We start from the raw sequence: 25,713 nt of genomic DNA on the forward strand, positions 1-25,713 counted from the left end.
AAGTTATGCTATATCTGCATGAGAGAATATTGTAGCCATCAAATGAGATGTGGCAAAAGAATACTCAATGACATGAAAAATGTTGATAATATATTAAAAAGAGGTGTGGCATAATTTCATTTCTGGAAAAAGCATCTACACATAAAAGGGAAGATGAATAAAAACATTAATGATGATTATCTGTGCTATACATAATTACTAGTGATTTTGTTCTTTGCTTTTTTGATGTTTTAAATGCTGAAGATGTATTATAAACAGAAATTGTTATTTGAAAAATTAGTATGACAAACTATTTCATTTAATAACTATAAAAGAAGCATTACATTATACATTATGTAAAATTATCTGTTAGAAGTACAAACAACTATATAGAAATAACGCATCTTCTCTCACTAAAACTTCAGCTGAAATCTTACCACTTGGGATTTTTGATCCTGTTTTAAGTACCCTTTAAATTTCTCTCAGACATAGTTAGAAGATCAGAACACTTGGTGATAAACTTTGTTGCCTGTGTACCAGGGTAACTCATTTTGCACTGGTTTTGTTGCTATCTATAACATCATGAAATGACTTTTTTTTTTTTTTAACTAATTATGCCATCCCAAGGACTTCTGCTCCTTAAACTTTCTAATAGAAATGAATGACTCACACATGTAGAGCTTTTTTCCTATTTCACAATATGCCTGTCAGCTAAAATTAAAAAAGACAAAACAAAACAGATTCTACAGAGAGTCCATAATCTATGACTCTACATCCCTAACATAGAAAAGGTACTCTCACCCATTCTCCTTCTCATTTTCTATGAGTGCTAAATGTATATTAGCTAAACTCTGCCAACCTCAGCAGTTTATAATCTGGATTCAGCTAAAGAACATGCCTTAAAAAAAAAAAAACAAAAACAAGGCTATATTAATCTCTTCTTATCAGCACATTATAAAATAGAACACAGAGCACTAGTAGTGAATTTAATAAATATGTCTTCATTCCGTTTAGGTTACAGATAGCAACCAATATAAATTAACATTTGTTTTTTCTTCATATGTTACTTTGAGATTATTAGATCAAGAGGACTATATAAATAACATTTTGCCAATTTTGAATGTTCAGTTGGTGCTGCTTGAGTAATGCATCAAGTCTTACCAGTATTACCCTAACTACCATACACTCTCCCACCTCCCCCAGTATTTCCAAAGCTTTTTCTAAGAGTCAGATTCTTAGTGCTCTATGGAGTTATCTCATTCAATTCTAATAACTCTGAGGAAGGTACTGTTATCTTCACTTTATAGGTGAAGAAATTGAGGCTTAGGAGTCAGGCTGCTTACTTAGTTCATTCAGCAGTCATTGTTGGAGCAGGGGTTTGAGCCCATGTAGTCACATTAGATACCCACTGTATGATTATGTGATACTTCAATACGTTGGATGATGGAGTAGGTTTTGATCTCAAAACTCTCAGGGGAAAAAGAATGATTGCTTCAAAGGGAGCCTCCATGGTGGTTCATTTAAAAGAACATGCAAAGTATTCCAAAGATGAAAATGAGGGATATAGGCAATAACCTGTTACAGATGCTGGGTATTACTGTTTAGAATCAAAGGCCTCTGAAAGTCAAATTCAGTCAAGTTCCTTTTTTTTTTTTTTATCATTTTTACATATCTTCTTTTTATTTTTTTTCACCTTTTTTTTATTGTGAACAAATGGGATACATGTTGTTTCTCTGTGTGTACATGGCATAAAGGCATACCATTTGTGTAATCATAAATTTACATAGAGTAATGTTGTTTGATTCATTCTGTTATTTTTTCCCTCCCCCCCACCCCTCCCACCCCTCTTTACCCTCTATACAGTACTTCCTTCCTCCATACTTTCCCCCCTCCCTAACCCTAACTCTAACCCTAACGCTAACCCTTCCCTCCCCCCCATTATGTGTCATCCTCCACTTATTAGCGATATCATTCGTCCTTCGGCTTTTTGAGATTGGCTTATCTCACTTAGCATGATATTCTCCAATTTCATCCATTTGCCTGCAAATGCCATAATTTTATCATTCTTTATGGCTGAGTAATATTCCATTGTATATATATACCACAGTTTCTTTATCCACTCATCAATTGAAGGGCATCTAGGTTGGTTCCACAGTCTGGCTATTGTGAATTGAGCAGCTATGAACATTGATGTGGCTGTATCTCTGTAGTATGCTGATTTTAAGTCCTTTGGGTATAGGCCAAGGAGTGGGATAGCTGGGTCAAATGGAGGGTCCATTCCAAGTTTTCTAAGGAATCTCCACACTGCTTTCCAGAGTGGCTGCACTAATTTGCAGCCCCACCAGCAATGTATGAGTGTACCTTTCTCCCCACATCCTCGCCAACACCTGTTGTTGCTCGTATTCTTGATAATCGCCATTCTAATTGGGGTGAGATGGAATCTTAGGGTGGTTTTGATTTGCATTTCTCTTATTACTAGAGATGTTGAACATTTTTCCATATGTTTGTTGATTGCTTGTAGATCTTCTTCTGTGAAGTGTCTATTCATTTCCTTAGCCCATTTGTCGAATGGATTATTTGAATTCTTGGAGTAAAGTTTTTTGAGCTCTTTATAGATTCTGGAGATTAGTGCTCTATCTGAAGTATGATTGGCAAAGATATTCTCCCATTCTGTAGGCTCTTTCTTCGCATTGCTGATAGTTTCCTTTGCTGAGAGAAAGCTTTTTAGTCTGAATCTATCCCAGTGGTTGATTCTAGCTTTTATTTCTTGTGCTATGGGAGTCCTGTTAAGGAAGTCTGATCCTAGACCAACAAGGTGAAGATTTGGACCTACTTTTTCTTCTATAATCTGCAGGGTCTCTGGTCTGATTCCGAGGTCCTTGATCCATTTTGAGTTTAGCTTCGTGCATGGTGAGAGATATGGGTTTAGTTTCATTCTGTTGCATATGGATTTCCAATTCTCCCAGCACCATTTGTTGAAGAGGCTATCTTTTCTCCATTGCATATTTTTGGCACCTTTGTCTAGTATGAGAAAATTGTGTTTATTTGGGTTTGTGTCCGTGTCCTCTATTCTGTACCATTGATCTACCTTTCTATTTTGGTACCAATACCATGCCGTTTTTGTTACTATTGCTTTGTAGTAGAGTTGAAGATCTGGTATTGTGATACCCCCTGTTTCACTCTTCCTGCTAAGGATTGCTTTAGCTATTCTGGGTTTCTTATTCTTCCAGATGAATTTCATAATTGCTTGCTCTATTTCTGTAAGGTACGTCATTGGGATTTTAATTTGAATTGCATTGAATTTGTATAGCACTTTTGGTAGTATGGCCATTTTGACAATATTAATTCTGCCTATCCAAGAACATGGGAGATCTTTCCATCTTCTAAGGTGTTCTTTAATTTCTTTCTTTAGTGTTGTATAGTTCTCATTGTAGAGGTCTTTCACCTCTTTTGTGAGATTGCTTCCCAAGCATTTTATTTTTTTTGAGGCTATTGTGAATGGGGTAGTTTTCCTAATTTCTCTTTCTGAAGATTCATCACGTATGTATAAAAATGCATTGGATTTATGAGCATTGATCTTGTAACCTGCTACTTTACTGAATTCACTTATGAGTTCTAAGAGTTTTCTGGTGGAATTTCCAGGTTCCTCTAAATATATAATCCTGTCATCAGCGAACAGGGATAGTTTGAGTTCTTCTTTTCCAATTCGTATCCCTTTAATTTCTTTGGTTTGTCTAATTGCTCTGGCTAGAGTCTCAAGAACGATGTTGAATAGAAGTGGTGAAAGAGGGCATCCCTGCCTTGTTCCAGTTTTTAGGGGGAATGCTTTCAGTTTTTCACCATTTAGAATGATATTAGCCATGGGCTTAGCATAGATGGCCTTGACAATGTTAAGGAATGTTCCCACTATCCCTATTTTATCTAGTGTTTTGAGCATGAAGGGGTGCTGTATTTTATCAAATGCTTTTTCTGCATCTATTGAAATAATCATGTGATTGTTGACTTTAAGTCTATTAATATGGTGAATTACATTTACTGATTTCCTGATGTTGAACCAACCTTGCATCCCTGGGATGAAACCCACTTGATCATGGTGCACTATCTTTTTAATATGTTTTTGTATGCGATTTGCTAAAATTTTGTTGAGAGTTTTTGCGTCAATGTTCATTAAGGATATTGGTCTGAAATTTTCTTTCCTTGATGAGTCTCTGTCTGGTTTAGGTATCAGTGTGATATTGGCTTCATAGAATGAGTTTGGGAGGGTTCCCTCCTCTTCTATTTTATGGAATACTTTGAGAAGTATTGGAATGAGCTCTTCTTTAAAGGTTTTGTAGAACTCGGCTGAGAACCCATCTGGTCCCGGACTGTTCTTTGTTGGTAGGCTTTTGATGACTTCTTCTATTTCAGTACTTGAAATTGGTCTATTTAAATTGTTTATGTCCTCCTCGTTCAGTTTAGGCAATTCATATGTCTCTAGAAACCTGTTGATGCCTTCGAAATTTTCTATTTTGTTGGAGTATAGATTTTCAAAATAGCTTCTAATTATGTTTTGTATTTCAATCCTGTCTGTTGTGATATTTCCTTGTTCATTCTGAATTTTAGTGATTTGGGTTTTCTCTCGTCTTCTCTTTGTTAGTGTGGCTAAAGGTTTATCAATTTTGTTTATTTTTTCGAAGAACCAACTATTTTGTCAATTTTTTGTATTGTTTCTTTTGTTTCAATTTCATTGATTTCAGCTCTGAGTTTAACTATTTCCTGTCTTCTACTACTTTTGGTGCTGTTCTGTTCTTCTTTTTCTAGGGCTTTGAGCTGTAGTGTTAGGTCGTTTATTTGTTGAGTTTTACTTCTTTTATTAAATGCGCTCCATGAAATAAATTTCCCTCTAAGTACTGCTTTCATAGTGTCCCAGAGATTTTGATATGATGTTTCTTTGTTCTCATTTACCTCTAAGAATTTTTAAATTTCCTTCCTAATATCTTCTGTTATCCATTCATCATATAATAGCATATTGTTTAATCTCCAGATGTTGGAATAGTTTCTGCGTTTTACTCTTTCATTTATTTCTAACTTCAATCCATTATGATCTGATAGAATACATGCTAGTGTCTCTATCTTCTTGTATTTGCTAACATTAGCTTTGTGGCATAATATATGGTCTATTTTAGAGAAGGATCCATGTGCTGCTGAGAAGAAAGTGTATTCGCTCTTGGTTGGATGGTATATTCTATAAATATCCGTTAAGTCTAAATTATTGATTGTGTTATTGAGATCTATGGTTTCTTTGTTCAATTTTTGTCTGGAAGATCTGTCCAGTGGTGAGAGAGGCGTGTTAAAATCACCTAGTATTATTGTGTTATGGTCTATTTGGTTTCTGAAATTGAGAAGGATTTGTTTGACATACATGGATGAGCCACTGTTTGGGGCATAGATGTTTATGATTGTTATATCTTGCTGATTTATGCTTCCCTTAAGCAGTATGAAATGACCTTCTTTATCCCTTCTGACTAACTTTGGCTTGAAGTCCACATTATCGGAAATGAGGATGGATACTCCAGCTTTTTTGCTGAGTCCATGTGCATGGTATATTTTTCCCCATCCTTTCACCTTTAGTCTATGGGTATCTTTTTCTATGAGGTGAGTCTCTTGCAGGCAACATATTGTTGGATCTTTCTTTTTAATCCAATCTGCCAGTCTATGTCTTTTGATTGATGAATTCAGGCCATTAACATTCAGGGTTATTATAGAGATATGATTCGGTTTCCCGGTCATTTGGTTCATTTTTAAAATTTTATTTATTTATATGTTTGACACAACTTGTTTCCTCCTTTATTTGACAATTCCTTTAGGATAATTCCTCCCTTTGCTGATTTGCTTCTTTGTTTTTCATCTCTTCCTCATGGAATATTTTGCTGAGAATGTTCTGTAATGCTGGCTTTCTTTTTGTAAATTCTTTTAGCTTTTGTTTATCATGGAAGGATTTTATTTCATTGTCAAATTTGAAGGTAAGTTTTGCTGGGTATAAGATTCTTGGTTGGCATCCATTTTCTTTCAGGGCTTGAAAAATGTTGTTCCAGGCCCTTCTAGCTTTTAGGGTCTGGATTGGAAAATCTGCTGATATGTGTATTGGTTTCCCCCTGAATGTAATTTGGTTCTTTTCTCTCACAGCCTTTAAAATTCTGTCTTTATTTTGTATGTTAGGTATTTTCATTATAATGTGCCTTGGTGTGGGTCTGTTGTAATTTTGTGTATTTGGAGTCCTATAAGCCTCTTGAACTTGATTTTCCATTTCATTCTTCATATTTGGGAAATTTTCTGATATTATTTCATTGAATAAATTGTTCATTCCTTTGGCTTGTTTCTCTAGGCCTTCCTCCATCCCAATAATTCTTAAATTTGGCCTTTTCATGATATCCCATAGTTCTTGTAGATTCTGTTCATGATTTCTTACCATCTTCTCTGTTTGTTCAACTTTGTTTTCAAGGTTAAATATTTTGTCTTCAATGTCTGAGGTTCTGTCTTCCAGGTGTTCTATCCTATTGGATATGCTTTCTATGGAGTTCTTAATTTGGTTTATTGTTTCCTTCATGTCAAGGATTTCTGTTTGTTTTTTTTTCAATATCTCTAACTCTTTATTGAAATGATCTTTTGCTTCCTGTATTTGCTCTTTTAACTGTCGATTGGTGCGATCATTCAATGCTTGCATTTGCTCTTTCATCTCATCGTTTGCTTCTCTGATCATTTTAATTATGTACATTCTGAACTCCTTTTCTGTCATTTCTTCTGCCATGCTGTCATTGGGTTTTATTGATGTAACATCTAGATTTGTTTGCAGCATTTTCTTTCCTTGTTTTCTCATATTGTTCAAGTATCAGAGGACCGCTGAGATATTGCAGATTTCCTCTGTTGATTTACACTGTCCCTGAAGATTTCTATATATATCCCCCCTTAGCCTTCAGTAGCCTGAAGTCTTGGAGGAAGTTGATAATGCGTTGCTCCACAAGGAAGCTGCCTCTCTAGGAGTGGTGGCCTTCAGGTGGGGTATAATCCCTGCTAGTGGGCAGAGGTGCCTCCACTTGTTGACCAATGGTCATCCAAAGGGGACCTAGGCTGCGGGCTGAGGCAAGGCCTGTTTGGGCCTGAGTCTCTGGTTTTACCGTCCTTGTGGGGAAACCTCACCCAGCAGGGAAGACTCACCCGGTGGGGAGGTCTCGCTGGTCAATTCCCTCCTAGAGGTTCCCCTCAATTTACAGCTACCGCCTGGGCTGGGCTGCCTTTCTCTGCAAAGTTCCCAGGGGCCCGGCCCTACCTCCTGGGCCTGGGAGCCTCACCCTTTGCAGATGACTCTCCTTAGGCTGCCCTTCCTCAGAGAATCTGCCCACAGGCCTGGAACCTTCACTCCGCCCTAAGCCTGTCTCTGTGCGGCTCTTCCATCAAGAAGCCTCCTAGATCCTGGGACCCTGCTCTGCACCTAATCTCCTGGCTATGCGGCCCCTCCTCTGAGCAGCCACCTGGGGCCCTGTACAATCGCTCTGAGTCCCAGAGACCCACCACACGCCTCTTCCTCCAGACAGCCGCCCAGTATTCCGGTGCGGTCACTAGGAGTCTAAGAAACTCACTGCGTGCCTCCACCTCCCACCAACCACCCGTAGCCCTGGGCAATCAATCACTCCGAGTCGAAGTGACCCTCCCCGTTCCTCCTCCTTCTCCAGATAACCCCCCGGGTGTTCAGGAGCGGTCGCTCTGAGTGGCTCTGAATCCACGTGACCCACTGTACGGGTCCTCTGGGCAACCGCCCGGAGCTCTGGTGCAGCCACTCAAGACCAAGCGACCCACCACGCTTCTCCTCCAGGCAGCCCCCCTGTGTTCAGGAGCTGTCACTTTAAGTCCAAACAACTCACCACTCGCCTTCTCCTCTGAGCAGCCGCCTGGAGCGCTAATGCAGTCACTGCGAGTCCAAACGACCTGCCGCGCTCCTCCTCCTCCTCCTCCTCCTCCTCCTCCTCTGGGCAGGCCCTGGGGTTCAGAAGTGGTCTGAGTCCAAACAGCTCGCCATGCAACCTCTCCTCTGGCAACCACCTGTAGCTCTGGTGTAGTCACTCTGAATCCAAGTGGCCGCGCTCCTCTTCCTCCTCCTCGTCCTCAGGGCAGGCCCCGGGGTTCAGAAGCGTCGTTCTGAGTCCAAACAGCTCGCCGCGGAGCTTCTCCTCTGGCAACCGCCTGTAGCTCTGGTGCAGTCACTCCAAATGCAATCGGCCACGTTCCTCCTCCTCCTCCCCAGGGCAGGCCCCGGTGTTCTGAGTTCACACAGCTCTCCTCGCCACTCCTCCCCTGGGCAGCCGCCGGAGCCCCAGTGGTTGCTCCGAGTCCCAGCGCTGTGCCGAGCGGCCTCCTTTTCGGGGCTCCCAGTTGTCCGAGTTCACTGCTCCAGCGGGGGGAGGGGTGTCTCGCGGCAGCTCTACTTCACAAAGTTTCCTGCATTCTGGGACCACCGTCCCAGCCGGGACGCCTTCCAAACGGGTGAGAGTCACCCGGCTGCTTTTAGTTGGTCCCAAGTGTCTCAATACCTCCTCTTTTGAATCCTGAGTCCTGGAGCAACATGAAATGCAGCCACCCTCTAGGCCGCCATCTTGAAACTCCTCTCAGTCAAGTTCCTTAACCTAGTAATTATTATTTCATGTTGGAATCACAGTTGGTCAAAGCAGGAATTCTAGGAAGTAGCATGGGCTCTGAAGTTTGACAGACAATTTGACCATTTATTACCATGAATCTGGGGCAAATAACCAAATTTCTTTCAAATCAGTTTCTTATTTATAGTATGGAATAAAAATTATATGATGGAATTGTGAAGATTAAATGAGAGAAGATAGGATAAAGGCAGTAGGGGTGCTTGAAATATAGCACAGGCAAATAAATTGGCGGGACCCATAGTCACCTTCAACTCCTATTACCAGCGTAACAGTAAAAAACAATAAAAAGATGCATATTTGATTTAAAATCAAGTATAAGTGATTCCTAATATCTGTTGTTTTTGTATATTTTATTATTAATGTGAATAACAGATGATTGCCTAAAAATATACTTAATGAGTCATTTCAAAAGAAATGAAGAAAATTTTCATTAAACCAACTCTTCAGAAATGCCAAAAAAAAACCCATGAAAATATATATGCCACTTGGGGCAGGGCAAATTTTGTTCATTTTAATCCTTTACTTAATTTTCACTTTTTAAAAATGTAGTAAACTGACAATAACCAAACTTGGGTTAAACAAATGATAGTAGAGTTCAGAAACATTCTTTGGTCAAGTAAATACTTAAATAAATATGGAAGGGACATTGTAGAGTACTATCCAAAAGATCCATGGATTCCTGCCTCTGGTGTGTTAGTACCACTACATTCTATAATCTTTGAACTTCAAGTTTCCTCAGGAAATAAGAGGACAATAGTATCAAGTTATATGTGAAAGATGAAACCACATCAGGAGAGTTAAGGATTCTATGTGAATGTAGAGTTTCTTGTTAATGACTATGAAATGACTTCATAATTTCCTCCCAATATCTGTTCTAAGCAGAAACTTTCCTCACAATGCTATCTCGCTTAAGATTTTAGACTATCAATAATGTTGATGAACTGTATAGAGGGAAAAGAGGGGTGAGAGGGGTGGGGGGAAGGGAAAAAATAACAGAACAAATCAAACAACATTACCCTATGTAAATTTATGATTACACAAATGGTATGCCTTTACTCCATGTACAGAGAAACAACATGTATCCCACTTGTTTACAATAAAAAAAAAATGTAGATGAGTGTCATGGCTAGCTTTATTTCACATTCTATACCTCCACATTATTTACATTAATAGCATTCAAATAAGGATAGTTTTCAAAATATGCAAACTCAATTAATTTGACCTATTTGAATAAAAATATTGGACTAGAATATTAATACCATGGAAAGATTTTAGTTTCATTAGATTAAAAGTTTCATATAAAACTTGACTTATAATTACTTATAATTACTTGCCATAAGTCCTACATATTTTAAAGTACTTTTTAAGAAAAAAAAAGGACATATTATTTAGAGGTCTTAATTGATAAACAGAGGTAAGGTCTCTATGATAGCAGTAGTTTAATGAATACAAAAAGCTCAGATCTGGGGCTGGGGTTGTGGCTCAGAGATAGAGCACTTGCCTAGCATGTGTGAGGCATTGGGTTCAATCCTTAGCACCCCATAAAATAAATAAGCAAGCAAATAAATAAAGGTATCATGTCCATCTACAACTGATTTTTTTTTTTTTTAAAGGCTCAGATCTGAATGAAAGACAAGAGTACAATTTACCTTTGGGCTAGAAATTAGAAATTCTGAGATAAGGATAGCATCTAAACACAAATTCTAGACCTCCAAGAAAGGATACATAAAGCATAATTACAGTAACTACTGAAAAGATTACTCACCATAAGTTGATGAATGAGCATGTGATTTGCCAATCATTTAGCTGAAATTCTAATGCTAAGGGGTTCTCTAGTCTTGGCAAGAAGAACAAGGGGGAGTGCTTTGTAACTAGTGAATAAAAGATAACTTCTTTAGAGATTATTAACAAGCCTTTATAAAAAAATACAATCTCTTTTTGACTCCATGAACTACAAGTATTGCTTTGTTCAAATTAACTGAGCCAAATACATTTTATTAATTTGATTTAAGGCGTTAGATATCATCCTATGAGCCACCTCTCGGCTGGGCCCTCTGAACCCCTCCACAGCCCACAGAAATACAGATCCCTTCAGAGATTTCTGCTAATTGTCAGTATGTCTTATGATCTTCAGGCTTCCTTTGCCCCTTGTACTGTAGGTTTTTCTGGCCTACACTGTGTCAAAAGAATTTGTTTCACAACTTTCCTGAATTTCAAGTAAATACCATTCACATAAACATAATTTCACTGAAGGTCTTTAAGAGGTCCTGGTAGATCACATCAGGCATGGCACCTTTCGACACTGACCAGCCCCTGTGTCTCTTGAGCACAGCAGTTTGGTGATTACCTTTTGTGATCTGAGGATGCTCCTAAGGTACTGCTTTTCAACATGTGAGGTTGATATTCTTCCCGAGAAATACATTATTCTTAGTAAGATCAATTTAGAGCCAACTATTAAGATAAAAAAAAATTTTTTTTTTTTTTGGCAGTTCTGGGGATCGAACCCAGGGCCTTGTGTTTACAAGGCAAACACTCTACCAACTGAGCTATCTCCCCAGCCCAAGATAAATTTTTTTAAAAGAAAACATATTATTCATCCTAAGAATCCAGTACCATCTGAATTTTCTAATGACAACAAGGTAAACAACTTTGAGGCCCCAAGAGGGTGGGATACAATTGTTGCTTTTTTCACCCTGAGTTTCCTACCACAGCTTAGCTGAGGATGTGGGTTCAGTTCAGGAAGTGCACAGTGGAATGGTGTAGCTAACACTCCAAATTTCTTGCTGGAGGGTGGAAAAGGGGAGGCACAGGATAGTGGAAGATATTGAGGATACTGTAAAGAAGAGATCACATAAAGTCAGTTCTAATTCTAAACTGCATGCCAAAGCTTGGAGAACTTAAATAAGGGATAGCCCAAGAGCCATATCCCAGACTTGCAGTGGTTCCTATGCAAGATAGATACAAAATAGTAATGTAAAGGGATTAAAAACTGACACTGAAATCAAATCTCACTAAAAGCAGGATTAGAATTTGTGGACTGAACCTGAAAGGATTGTCTACTGTCACAAAATATTAATGTTCATCATAGAAATTTATGTAAGACCTAGACATGTGTCAATATAGTTGGGATGCAATAAAAAATTACTCAGCATACAAGGAACTATGAAAATCTCAATCTGTATGGGAAAAGACAATGAACAGACACTAACACAGAGAAGTAAGGGCAAACACTCTTGGGATAGGAGGAAAAATAGAAAGCCTCAACATAAAAATAGATACAAACAGAAGTTTTGGAACTGGAAAATACAATTAAATCAAAATTGAAAACCTACAGGATGGTCCCAGTAGCAAAATAAAGGTGACAGAGGAAGAAATTAGTGAACCTGAAGGCAGATTATTAGAAACTGTCCAATGTGAATTGAAAGAAGAGTAATTGAAAAAAATTAACAGAATCTAAGGTTCTGTGGGAAAATAAGGGTCTAAAATTCAACATAGTTTAAAAAGCTCAACATAGAAATGATGTTAATTATTTTCAGACTGATCAATAAACTTAATGAAATTCAAATAAAAATCCTAGCAGTTTTATTTATTTATTTTTTTTGTCAGTAGACAAACTGATTCTAAAATTAATACTGAAAGGCAAAAGAACTAGAATAACCAAAGCAATTCTGGAAAACAGGGTAAGTTTTCAGGAATCATACTACCTGATCTCAAAACTTACCATGAAGCTGAAGTAATCAAGCTAATGTGGTATGGTGAAAGGATAAACACACAGATCGATGGAACGGAATAGAGAGCTCAGGAGAAAGACCCACAAAAATACATGGACTGACTATATTTGATAAAGTCACAAAGACGTTTCACTAGAGAAAAGACAGACTTTTTAACAAATGGAACAAAGGTGACATCAAAGCTACGACTCCAAGAAAAAGTGCCAGGAAGGTGAATCAAAGAAGAGGAAGGAGGAAAAGGGTAGTGAGGCTTTCTAAGTAGAGGAGACAAATATGCAGGACCCAGAGGAGAAGAGAATATGATCGGTTTGTGAAAATATAGGTACTTCGACACAACCTTGATAAGAGAGACAAGGGAAGACAGGTAAGCAGAGGTCTGATTTTGGAGGGTCTTGTAAACCAGGCTAAAAGGAGTAGTTTATCTTGAAGGTAAGGGAAATTAAGGAAAGGGTCTAAAGAAGGACTAGTAAGATCCAATCTGTGAATGAGAAGTCAACACAGTTGCACTATAATGAGTAGACTAAAGAGGAGTGTGACTGTGTGGAGATCAGCTAAGAAGTGTAGTCATTCAGACAAGAGATAATGGTGGCTTAAACTAAGGTGGCAGCCGTGCAGATGGCAAAGAATGGATGAATCTGGGCAAAAACAGAAGATATAATCATAATATTAAGTGACAAATGAGATACGGCAAAATGAGAGAAGAAGAAAGACGATAAATAGCTGTTTGGTTTGTGTAACTTGATGAAATGTGGTACATTTTTAAAGAGAAGTCAGGAGGAGCAAGTTAAGGGCTGATTGATTCAGATATGTGCATGTTGTGTTTATTCATTTGCTTAGGATATAGCCACACAGGAATGCTTAGCAGAAAGTTGAATATTTGGCTGTACGGTTTAGCAAAGAAGTCTGTATGGAGATTTGGCAGGAACCAAAGTGAGCAGATAATTATATGGACTAGGTCATTCACTCAGTGAGGGTCGAGCGGCTGAGATCACCAAAGGAAGAAGCATGAGGTTCCAGAAGAAGAGAGGAACCCTGACATTAAAGGAGTGGGAAGAGAAGAGTGGGAAGAGATGATAGAAAGACATGGCTAAAGAGATGGGGGAAAAATCAGGACACGTTGCTCTTACATAAGCCAAAGGAAGAGAAAATTCTAAAGAGGAGGGGGTCATCTACCAATATGATCTCTACACTGAACTATATCTCAGGGGTGGGAAGCCTCCTGTGGATTTTAAATGAAAAGGATGTTCATAACATTGGCAGGAGTTCTGCTGGAGCAGTACTGTGCTATGAATCAGATGAATCAAGTTGGGTAGAGATAGTGGGGGAAGACAATAGTGAACCATTTTGCCCATAAGATTAGGAAGAGAAAGAAGAGGAAGAGGTAGTTCTTGTTTTTTTGGTGGGAGAAAAAATATACAAGCATGTACAAGCATGTTTAAATAATGATGGGGAGAAGTCAAGGAAGGGGAGAAAGATATAGGAGAAAGAGAAGGCAACTTTAAGTCTGCGTGCGCTTGTGAGAGAGAGAGAGAGAGAGAGAGAGAGAGAGAGAGAGAGAGAGAAACACACAACTAATGAAGTAAGATTCAACTAATAAAGGAAGATTACTAGATTACTAGGGAAAGAAGGAATGGGCTTAACAGTACAGTGCATAGCAACACTCCTTCCCTAGAAGGGAAGGGCAAAAAAGGATTCAGAGGATTAGCCAAGAAACTGTTAGGATTAAGGAGGGGATTCAAAACACTGTCCATATACAAGAAGTTTAGTAGCTTTCTTTGGTCCCAGAAGAAACCAACTAGAAAATGTACTAGAAAAAACAGCTCACAACAGCATCAGAAATGTACAGTGTCTGGTAATAAACATGATGAAAATGTACAAAGACATCAAAAAACTTACATAACCTTTCTTTAAAATTGTTAAGAAGAAAATGCAGTTGCTGTCTTTATAACCTTGAAGATGGTAAAAGCCTTCTTAAAGAAGATATAAAATTACATGAATCATAAAGCAACGAGATGAAGCTATGTCAATAATGGCATCTCATAATGAGGTCTGACTAGCAGGGCTCTAAAGGTCAATAATTTAAAAAAATTATATGCATTGTTGTTATTCTATTGATTTGTGTGCTCAAGACAACTGGTATTTGTCATTTCTGCACCATGCCAGCTCCGGAGGAAGGCTTTACGATTTCTTGAAGCTAAATTTTGTTTCTCAAAATTTCAATCTCTAGCAGAAATAAACTGATTTTTAAAAAATTTATTTTGATTTAAACAAATGGGACACATGTTGTTTCTCTGTTTGTACATGGAGTAAAGGCATACCATTTGTGTAATCATACATTTACATACAGTAAGGGTGTTTGATTCATTCTGTTATTTTTTCGCCCCCTCTTTTCCCTCTATACAGTCCCTCCTTCCTCCATTCTTGCCCTCTCCCATCCCCATCATGTGTCATCATCTGCTTATCAGCAAGATCATTTGTCCTTTGGTTTTTTGAGATTGGCTTATCTCACTTACAATGATATTCTCCAATTTCATCCATTTGCCTGCAAATGCCATAATTTTATCATTCTTTATGGCTGAGTAATATTCCATTGTATATATATACCACAGTTTCTTTATCCATTCATCAATTGAAGGGCATCTAGGTTGGTTCCACAATCTGGCTATTGTGAATTGAGCAGCTATGAACATTGACGTGGCTGCATCTCTGTAGTATGCTGATTTTAAGTCCTTTGGGTATAGGCCAAGGAGTGGGATAGCTGGGTCAAATGGTGGCTCCATTCCAAGCTTTCTCCACACTGGAGTCTCCACACTGCTTTCCAGAGTGGCTGCACTAATTTGCAACCCCACCAGCAATGTATGATGGTACCTTTTTCTCCACATCCTCACCAACACCTATTGTTGCTTGTGTTCTTGATAATCACCATTCTAATTGGGGCGAGATGGAATCTTAGGATAGTTTTGATTTGCATTTCTCTTATTACTAAAGATGTTGAACATTTTTTCATATATCCGTTGATTGCTTGTAGATCCTGTGTGATGTGTCTATTCATTTCCTTAGCCCATTTTTTGATTGGATTATTTGTATTTTTTGGTGTAGAGTTTTTTGAGTTCTTTATATATTCTGGAAATTAGTGCTCTATCTGAAGTATGATTGGCAAAGATTTTCTCCCACTCTGTAGGCTCTCTCTTCGCATTGCTGATAGTTTCCTTTGCTGAGAGAAAGCTATTTAGTTTGAATGTATCCCAGTTATTGATTCTTGCTTTTATTCCTTATGCTATGGGAGTCCTGTTAAGGAAGTCTAATCCTAAGCCAACAAGTTGAAGATTTGGACATACTTTTTCTTCTATAAGATGAAGTGTCTCTGGTCTGATTTCAAGGTCCTTGATCCATCTTGAGTTGAGTTTTGTGCAGGATGAGAGATAGGGGTTTAGTTTCATTCTGCTGCATAAGGATTTCCAGTTTCCCAGCACCATTTGTTGAAGAGGCTATCTTTTCTCCATTGCATATTTTTGGCCCCTTTGTCTAGTATGAGAAAATTGTATTTATTTGGGTTTGTGTCCATGTCCTCTATTCTGTACCATTGATCTACCTGTCTATTTTGGTGCCAATACCATGCCGTTTTTGTTACTATTGCTTTGTAGTGGAGTTGAAGATCTGGTATTGCGATAGCCCCTGCTTCGCTCTTTCTACTGAGGATTGCTTTAGCTATTCTGGGTTTCTTACTCTTCTATATGAATTTCATAATTGCTTGCTCTATTTCTGTAAGGTACGGCATTGGGATTTTAATTGGAATTGCATTGAATCTGTATAGCACTTTTGGTAGTATGGCCATTTTGACAATATTAACTCTTCCTATCCAAGAACATGGGAGATCTTTCCATCTTCTAAGGTTTTCTTTAATTTCTTTATTTAGTGTTCTGTAGTTCTCATTGCAGAGGTCTTTCACCTCTTTTGTGAGATTGATTCCCAAGTATTTTATTTTCTTCGAGGCTATTGTGAATGGGGTAGTTTTCCTAATTATCCTTTCCTAAGATTCATCATGTATGTATGAAAATGCATTAGATTTATGTGCATTGATCTTATATCCCGCTACTTTACTGAATTCACTTATGAGTTCTAAAAGTTTTCTGGTGGAATTTCCTGGTTCCTCTAAGTATATAATTATGTCATCAGCAAATAGGGATAGTTTGAGTTCTTCTTTTCCTATTCGTATCCCTTTAATTTCTTTGGTTTGCCTAATTGCTCTGGCTAGAGTTTCAAGAACGATATTGAATAGAAGTGGTGAAAGAGGGCATCCCTGCCTTGTTCCAGTTATTAGGGGAAATGCTTTCAGTTTTACACCATTTAGAATGATATTAGCCATGGGCTTAGCATAGATGGCCTTTACAATGTTAAGGAATATTTCCACTATCCCTATTTTTTCGAGTGTTTGAGCATGAAGGGGTGCTGTAGTCTATCAAATGCTTTTTCTGCATCTATTGAAATAATCATGTGATTCTTGACTTTAAGTCTATTTATATGGTGAATGACATTTATTGATTTCCTGATGTTGACCCAACCTTGCATCCCTGGGATGAAACCCACTTGATTGTGGTGCACTATCCTTTTAATGTTTTTGTATGCGATTTGCTACAATTTTGTTGAGAATTTTTGCGTCGATGTTCATTAAGGATATTGGTCTGAAATTTTCTTTCCTCGATGTGTCTCTGTCTGGTTTAGGTATCAGGGTAATATTGGCTTCATAGAATGAGTTTGGGAGGGTTCCCTCCTCTTCTATTCTTTGGAATACTTTGAGAAGTATTGGAATGAGCTCTTCTTTAAAGGTTTTGTAGAATTCGGCTGAGAACCCTTCTGGTCCTGGACTTTTCTTTGTTGGTAGGCTTTTGATGACTTCTTCTATTTCATTACTTGAAATTAGTCTATTTAAATTGTGTATGTCCTCCTCATTCAGTTTAGGCAATTCATATGTCTCTAGAAACCTGTTGATGTCTTTGATATTTTCTATTTTGTTGGAGTATAGATTTTCAAAATAACTTCTAATTATGTTTTGTTTCAATCGTGTCTGTTGTGATATTTCCTTGTTCATTCCGAATTTTAGTGATATGGGTTTTCTCTCGTCTTCTCTTTGTTAGTGTGGCTAAAGGTTTATCAATTTTGTTTATTTTTTTGAAGAACCAACTATTTATTTTGTCAATTTTTTGTATTGTTTCTTTTGTTTCAATATCGTTGATTTCAGCTCTGAGTTTAACTATTTCCCGTCTTCTACTACTTTTGGTGTTGGTCTGTTCTTCTTTTTCTAGGGCTTTGAGCTGTAGTGTTCGGTCATTTATTTGTTGAGTTTTATTTCTTTTATTGAATGCGCTCCATGAAATAAATTTCCCTCTAAGTACTGCTTTCATAGTGTCCCAGAGATTTTGATATGATGTTTCTTTGTTCTCATTTACCTCTAAGAATTTTTTAATTTCCTTCTAATACCTTCTGTTATCCTTTCATCATATAATAGCATGTTATTTAATCTCCAGGTGTTGGGAGTTTCTGTTTTTTACTCTGTCATTTACTTCTAATTTCAATCCATTACGATATGATAGAATACAATGTAGTATCTCTATCTTCTTGTATTTGCTAACATTAGCTTTATGGCACAAAGTATGGTCTATTTTAGTGAAGGATCCATGTACTGCTGAGAAGAAAGTGTATTCGCTCTTGGTTGGATGATATTCTATAAATGTCTGTTAAGACTAAATTATTGATTGTGTTATTGAGATCTTTGGTTTCTTTGTTCAATTTTTGTTTGGAAGATCTGTCCAGTGGTGAGAGAGGCGTGTTAAAATCACCTAGTATTATTGTGTTATGGTCTATTTGGTTTCTGAAATTGAGAAGGATTTGTTTGATATACATGGATGAGCCACTGTTTGGGGCATAGGTGCTTATGATTGTTATATCTTGCTGATTTATGCTTCCCTTAAGCAATATGAAATGTCCTTCTTTATCCCTTCTACCTTTGGTTTGAAGTCCACATTATGTGAAATGAGGATGGATACTCCAGCTGTTTTCCTGTGTCCATGTGCATGGTATGTTTTTCCCCATCCTTTCACCTTTAGTCTATGGGTATCTTTTTCTATTAGGTGAGTCTCTTGCAGGCAGCATATTGTTGGATCTTTCTTTTTAATCCAATCTGCCAGTCTATGTCTTTTGATTGATGAATTCAGGCCATTAACATTCAGGGTTATTATTGAGATATGATTTGTATTCCCAGTCATTTGGCTCATTTTTGTTTTTTGACACGACTTGGTTTCTCCTTTATTTGGCTATTCCTTTAGGGTATTTCTTCCCTTTGCTGATTTGCATCATTGTTTTTCATCTGTTCCTCATGGAATATTTTTTTGAGAATGTTCTGTAATGGTGGCTTTCTTTTTGTAAATTCTTTTAGTTTTTGTTTATCATGGAATTATTTATTTCATCATCAAATCTAAAGGTAAGTTTTGCTGGGCATAAGGTTCTTGGTTGGCATCCATTTTCTTTCAGGGCTTGAAAAATGTTGTTCCAGGCCCTTCTAGCTTTTAGGGTCTGGATTGAAAAATCTGCTGATATGTGTATTGGTTTCCCCCCGAATGTAACTTGATTCTTTTCTCTTGCAGCCTTGAATATTCTGTCTTTATTTTGTATGTTATGTATTTTCATAATAATGTGCCTTGGTGTGGTTCTGTTGTAATTTTGTATATTTGGGGTTCTATAAGCCTGTTGTACTTGATTTTCCATTTCATTCTTCAGATTTGGGAAATTTTCTGATATTATTTCATTGAATAGGTTGTTCATTCCTTTGGTTTGTTTCTCTGTGCCTTCCTCAATTCCAATAATTCTTAAATATGGCATTTTCATGATATCCCATAATTCTTATAGATTCTGTTCATGATTTGTTACCATCTTCTCTGTTTGGTCAACTTTGTTTTCAAAATTAAATATTTTGTCTTCAATGTCGGAGGTTCTGTCTTCCAGGTCTTCTATCCTATTGGTTATGCTTTCTATGGTGTTTTTAATTTGGTTTATTGTTTCATTCATTTCAAGGATTTCTGTTTTTTTTTCAGTATCTCTAACTCCTTATTGAAATGATTTTTTGCTTCCCTTATTTGCTCTTTTAACTGTTGATTGTTGTTATCATTTAATGCCTGTATTTGCTCTTTCGTCTCATCATTCAATGCCTGCATTTGCTCTTTCATCTCCTGTTTGCTTCCCTGATCGTTTTAATAATGTACACTCTGAACTCCGTTTCTGACATTTTTTCTGCCATGTTGTCATTGGGTTTTATTGATATGGCATCTAGGTTTGTTTGGAACATTTTCTTCCCTTGTTTTCTCATATTGGTCAGATATTAGTGGGACTCTGAAATATTGCAGATTTCCTCTATTGGCTTATAGTGTCCCTGTAGATTTCCAGTATATCACCTCCTAGCCTTCAGTAGCCTGAAGTCTTGGAGGAACTTGATAATGCCGTGCTCCTGAAGAAAGCTGCTGCTGGGTCCGGGGGGTGGGCACTGACTGTGAGCGGAAACCTCTCACTGGGCAGGCCTGTTCAGAGCAGCTGCCTGTGGACCAGGCCTGCCCCGGGAGGGAGCCTGGGTGTTCATGGACGGGTAGCCTGGCTGCTCGTGGAAGTCTCTTGCCACCCAGCCCTTCTCTGAGAAGCTGCCTGCTGTCCAGGCCTGCGGCCCGGGCTGAGCTTCATCCAGTGGGAGAAACTCACCCAGTGGCTCTGAGTTGGTCCAGGTCTCTCAATACCTCCACTTCTTGATCCTGAGTACTGGAGTGACAGGAGATGCAGTCACCTCCTAGTGTGCCATCTTGGAGTCCCCAAAGTGATTTTCAACATAGGCCAAGGTGTAATAAGAAAACTGGGGGTGGCAGGAGGAAGGAGGTCTAGATTCAAAAGTTCTAAACTCAGGATTATCTTGGAGAGTTTTTTAAATCAAGAATAAAATTCCTCAGAGATAACGAGACTCCTAAGAAGAGGAACTATGTTGAAACATGTACGATTTTTATTAAAAACAGAAGCAAATCACACTGTATGTGCACTTAATTTTTTTTTCACAAAGACAAAAAGCATTTCTTCTAAAATGTCATTCTCTTTAATTAAGCACTGCAAAGAGCCTTAATTAATTTTTGAGATTCTAACTGCCATAAAGGCAAATCTTAAAGGATATTTACTTGGAAGTATAAATGGAATGACATCTTGGGAGAGCCATTTGAAAATATTTAGTAGAAGCCTAACATGCATACTCATTGTCTAAGCAAATCCAGTTTTAGAAATTTATTCTGAGAAAATGGGCAATGACAGATATAGTAAGGCTCCCTTTGGCATTGCTTATTATGTTAAAAACTGGAAAGAGCCTAAATATAAAACAAGGAGGTCAAATAAATATGTGGTTCATTATATAATAGAAATACTACATAATATATTAAGATTATATCATGGAATTATGTATGATAAAGAGAATTCACCATATATTGCTGAGGGAAAAAAACAAGTTATAAATATAAATGTAGTAGTACTATATGATCCCAATTCTGCTTAAAATGTGTATGTGCATATACATGTATAAATTTATAATATAAACATGTTTACATATTTAGTATAAGTTGTTATGTACAAATTAATAGTATTTATCTTTGAATTTGAGATCACGGGTGATTTCTGTTTATTTATTTTGAAAGGGTCTGTAATTTAATTCTATAGTGAATATTTTTTACTTATATAATAATTATTAAATATTTAATTGAGGTAACCATGCAATTGTTAAGGTTTTTCAAATTTTTATAATATTGAACACTGTATATACTACAGAGGAATGTGCAGTGGAGGGGAGAGAGGCAGAGAAAGAAGAGAATGCGGATAGATCATATGATTTATTATTTTATCATGTATACTTGTAAAGTTTTTAGATAATTTTAGACTTAATAATCTGGAAAGAATTTTTCAATAGAACATATTATTGAATTATTAATGTCCACAGATTCCATTCTACTCTCATAGATTTAATTTTTTGTGTAAAGAGCAGGTGGTTTTCTTTTTTATAAGTCTCTCCACTGCCTTGTTAGCTATAGCTCTCTCAAAACTTTTTTTCTGAGCTCCTCAAGCTTTATCTTACCAAACCCAAACTAGCATATGGGCTTCATTCACATGTTCATATGATTTGGCTGATGCCTTCTGCTATGTGTCTAATAATTTTATAATATCCATGCTTGGATCTGATGCAGTGGGACTAAGGAATACAGTGGCAAAGAAACTGCTCCAGCTGCTAAACTAGAATCTGGTGCCCTCAAGGTCACCAAATATTGGTGGTATAGATCTAGACAAAGGAAGAATCCTAGTAATCGTGAGAGAAAAATTTCTACAAGCATTTTAGCTTAGATCTACTTATAACACTTCTTTAAATGCCTTGTTAGACAGTGAAATCTGGGAATAATTATCAAACACCATACACATTGTTTACAATAGAATCATATTTCTTTTCTTTCTCTCCCCCTCCCACCTTTTTTTCTCTTTATTTTTTTTGCATAAAAAGTAGAATGCTGCTGAATGGTACCCAAATGTCTGTTGTATACCATGCCAATACAGCAGCCCAGCCAAAAATGCAAATAGAATAGTTTGCCAAGTAAAAGAAAACATAACAAATTGGTAATGGTTTCTATCTTGACAGAAAATGAAAATGATCCCTCAATGTGTGGCCACTCATGCAGACACATAAAAATGTCTTAGAAGCAATCATTTCACCTCAGATAACAGACTCTGACAGTATAGTACAGCACACTGGCTGACTTACTTCTTAGAAAAACGGCAACCATGACCTACAAAATAGTCTGGGAACCATGTAATTTATGCATAACACACATGCTCATGCCATCCACTCATAATATTTGCTATAAATCATTCTGAATACAAGACTCTTTTCTTGGGTAGAATATACTTTATGAAATAAGATCTAAATTGTGAGAGATTTGATAAAGTTGAAGTGGTTTATTTATGAACAGAAATGATGTTGTGGCTTATAAGGTTATAAAGGTCCAGTGGTCTACATTGCAATAAGAAGGCGTTACATAAGGTCCCTATATATTCTGTGTGATTCTGCACAGAGCCTTGAACACTAAAGGTATTTTTATTAGATGTCAAATAAAACAAATACCAAAATTATTCTGGAGATGCATAGTATACAGATCTGACTTTATGTTTAGGCAACTCCAACAGAAAGCAGAAGTGAACCCCCTGAAGACCTGCTAATGGTTCTTTTAACTTATTTCTCCCTCCTTCGTGACATTTTTTTTTTTTCCCTTCAAATGAAGAATTAGCCAACATCCCTGACCAGTGACTTTTTTTTCCCCCATCTGGTGAAGATTTCCCATTTGTTTAACTTTCTAATGAGGCTGTTAGATGGAACATTGATTGTATGATCAAATCCCACCAAAAACAAGAATGGCACTTTTAAAAACACATAATTGATATATGAAGATAATGAAGAATTCAAAATGAGAGAATACTTAGCCAAGGGGTTAGGAAGAACCTTGGGAAGTAAAATGATCTTGCCAAGTTGAAAATAAACTTGAATCCTGTGGGTTATGAGTTTCAAATGAAACTTCTGGGGTTTGAATTTGTTGGTGACTTTCCTGTTCAATAAAAAAAGGCTTAAATGGCTTATAAAAAGGTTAGAAAAACTTATTGGGCATCAAACTGTTCTTACAAAACACCATCTTGATGAGTTAAGTGTAAATGAATCAGAAACACATGGGTCATATTTCCTTAAAAAATGCATATGGATTCAAAAATAAGGGGAAGAGGACTTGGCAAAACATTTTTTTGTGTGTGGTGGCTGAACCCAAAACATTTGAAAGATATTTTGAAACATTCAAGGAATCCAAAATAAAACTAAACCTGTCCAGTCATATAAAAAAGCAGAAAGTTCTTCTATGCAAATGTACATTTATCTCTATGGGTCACTGAACCTTTGTCTTTGGCATGGGACTATGGAAGGAACCAGGTTCTACCTTCAAGCAACTTTGAATTTAAATATAAACAAATATATAAATGAAATAAGGCTGTCACAAGAGATATAGGATTTTATAAAAAATTAGCATCATAAACTAGATTGCATGGAAACTATACACTGATTGAGAAATATACAAGTGCTTTCAGGGTCCTAGGTTAGGTCGTCCTCATTCCATTCAAGTCATCATCCTCTCAGCCTTTTTGGTTAAAAGTTTTATGCAGTTGCAGAATCTTACTTGTTTAAATGTTTCCTTAATAAGTGTTTTTATGTCTTTTTAAATGTGTGTCCCAGCCCTCCTTCCTCCACCCTCCAGATTTGTGAGTGCTCGACAAATCTTGCTGACTGGTTTCCTGGAGGATGGGAGTGTTGAACAGTTTTGAAATAGAGGAGATGCTGTTTGGCAGGGAACTCTGAGGCCATGATTCTGGGATTGGTTAATGGTACATGTGATGGTTCAGAGGCTCCAGAGGGTGAGTCATGAGTGTGAGTGTGGGGGATACCCTGGCTTGTCTGCAGCAACATGCCTGAGCCAGGGTGTTGTGGGAGGAGGAGGCTGTTAGGTGTGGGGAGGCCTAATATACTGCATGTGAAGTCAACTTGAGGACAGAGGTTGTGATAAGGGAAAACATGATTCTTATTCTTTTTTTTTTTTTTTTTTCTTTTTTGCCAGCATAGTATAAAGTTCTAAGCACAGGACACGCACATGTCATTAGTTTGTTTCTTATCAGTGTCTTTAAGAGCTGAAAAGTATTCAAAGATATAAATAAGATTAACTATGTATGTATTGCTAGGATCCTCTAGATCATAAACTTGAAGAGGAAGTTAGAAGGGTTATGAAATAGATTACTAAGTTTTAAAATGTTTGTGGGAAAGTGCAAAAAAATATTGATTTACTGTTTTTAAGGCTATTTCCTAGTTTAACTTGAGTTTTACCTTTTTTACAATTTTAGAAGTTACTTGGGGTAGGGATAGAGTCCAATGTTTCTTACACGTTTTCAACTGGCTAGCACAATATTGAGAACACACCAAGCACTCAATAAATGCTTCGCTTTATAGTAAATATTTCACTTCATATTGAAATGAAATGAAGTAAAAGGGTTCTGAAGCCCTATAATATGATGGTAAGGTATGAAAAAAAAGATGGTATGGTGGAAATGTTTCCATTCTGTGTCTGTTTGTTCATGGTTAATACAAAGAAATCAAAGCTCTTACCATCCTTCATCATCTTCTACTTCTGTTTCGGAAATGTCGTTTTCAGGAGTTTCAGCAATTGCTTGAGTGAGTTTAGATTTAAACTGATTCAGCAGCGCAAGAGTCTGAAATAACAATTTGATTGCTAAGAAAATATCCTACTTGGATATAAAGCACTTATAAAAATGTTTACTTTTTAAAGGAAAATAACTGTCTTCAGGTGGCAACAATGATATTAATAAACCTTGACATTGTTGTGTTTGGATTTTTGGTGACATTTTTCCTCAGAGATAGTTCACCATTTTCTAATTCTGAGAAAATAGATTTGCTTATGTAGAAGACACTTTCATTTAAAAAAATATATGCTTACTAATAGTTAGGTTTTTAATGTCCAAAAAGGAAGGTAATTCAGTAAGATTTGTGGAAGCAAAAACAACTTAACATGAACAAATATATTTTTCATTTAATAAATCTCCAAAAATGTAAAAATATCAATATTGGGAAAATGGAATGGATGAACCTATTAGCTGTTGTAAGGTGGGCTTTAGAAAACTATAGACATGTATCAAAACTTCAGAATTTGATTATCCTCTCTGATTCAGTAATTCTAATCCTGGGAATATATTCTAGAAAAATAATCTGAAACAGAGAAAATGGCTTATGCAGCAATATTCATATAAATGGAAAAATGAAAACAATGTCTCTCAACAAGAAAATAGATATATTTGGTAAAAAGCAATAAATATGCTATTATACCATAATTTAAAAGTATACACATAAAAAGCATTATACTCTATTTTTGAGTGAAAGAAGGAGTATCATGTTGAATATGTTAAAAAAAAAAAAAAGAAAGAGAGAAAAAAGGAACAGTACTCTGAATTCCTGTTTGGCTCCCATGCCCTTTATAGGCAAGAAGCAGCAAGTGGTGACAATCTTAAAATCACATTTCTGCTGGCTATACCTTACCAGCCTACTCTAGAATTTAAGCAGAGAACATGGGTTAGGAAAACATTTTCTATTCTACATTTTTGAAGAGTACATCCTTGCGAAGTGGCATAAAGTACTACATGTCTGAAAAATCAAGGGC

At 37.0% G+C, this 25,713-nt stretch overlaps 1 protein-coding gene across 2 annotated transcripts in view; it reads right to left on the minus strand.

Moving 5' to 3' along the window:
- CWC27 (CWC27 spliceosome associated cyclophilin) overlaps nucleotides 1-25,713 on the minus strand; it is a 249,148-nt gene that overhangs the window by 17,877 nt on the left and 205,558 nt on the right. For both annotated transcript variants that reach the window (XM_079144877.1, XM_079144878.1), the window contains exon 13: nucleotides 24,648-24,751. In XM_079144877.1, the coding sequence (XP_079001003.1) occupies nucleotides 24,648-24,751 (104 nt within the window). The remainder of the gene's footprint in view (nucleotides 1-24,647; nucleotides 24,752-25,713) is intronic.

The sequence above is a fragment of the Sciurus vulgaris genome (genome assembly GCF_902686455.1).
Source record: "Sciurus vulgaris genome assembly, chromosome: 6".
Classification (NCBI taxonomy): Eukaryota; Metazoa; Chordata; class Mammalia; order Rodentia; family Sciuridae; genus Sciurus; species Sciurus vulgaris.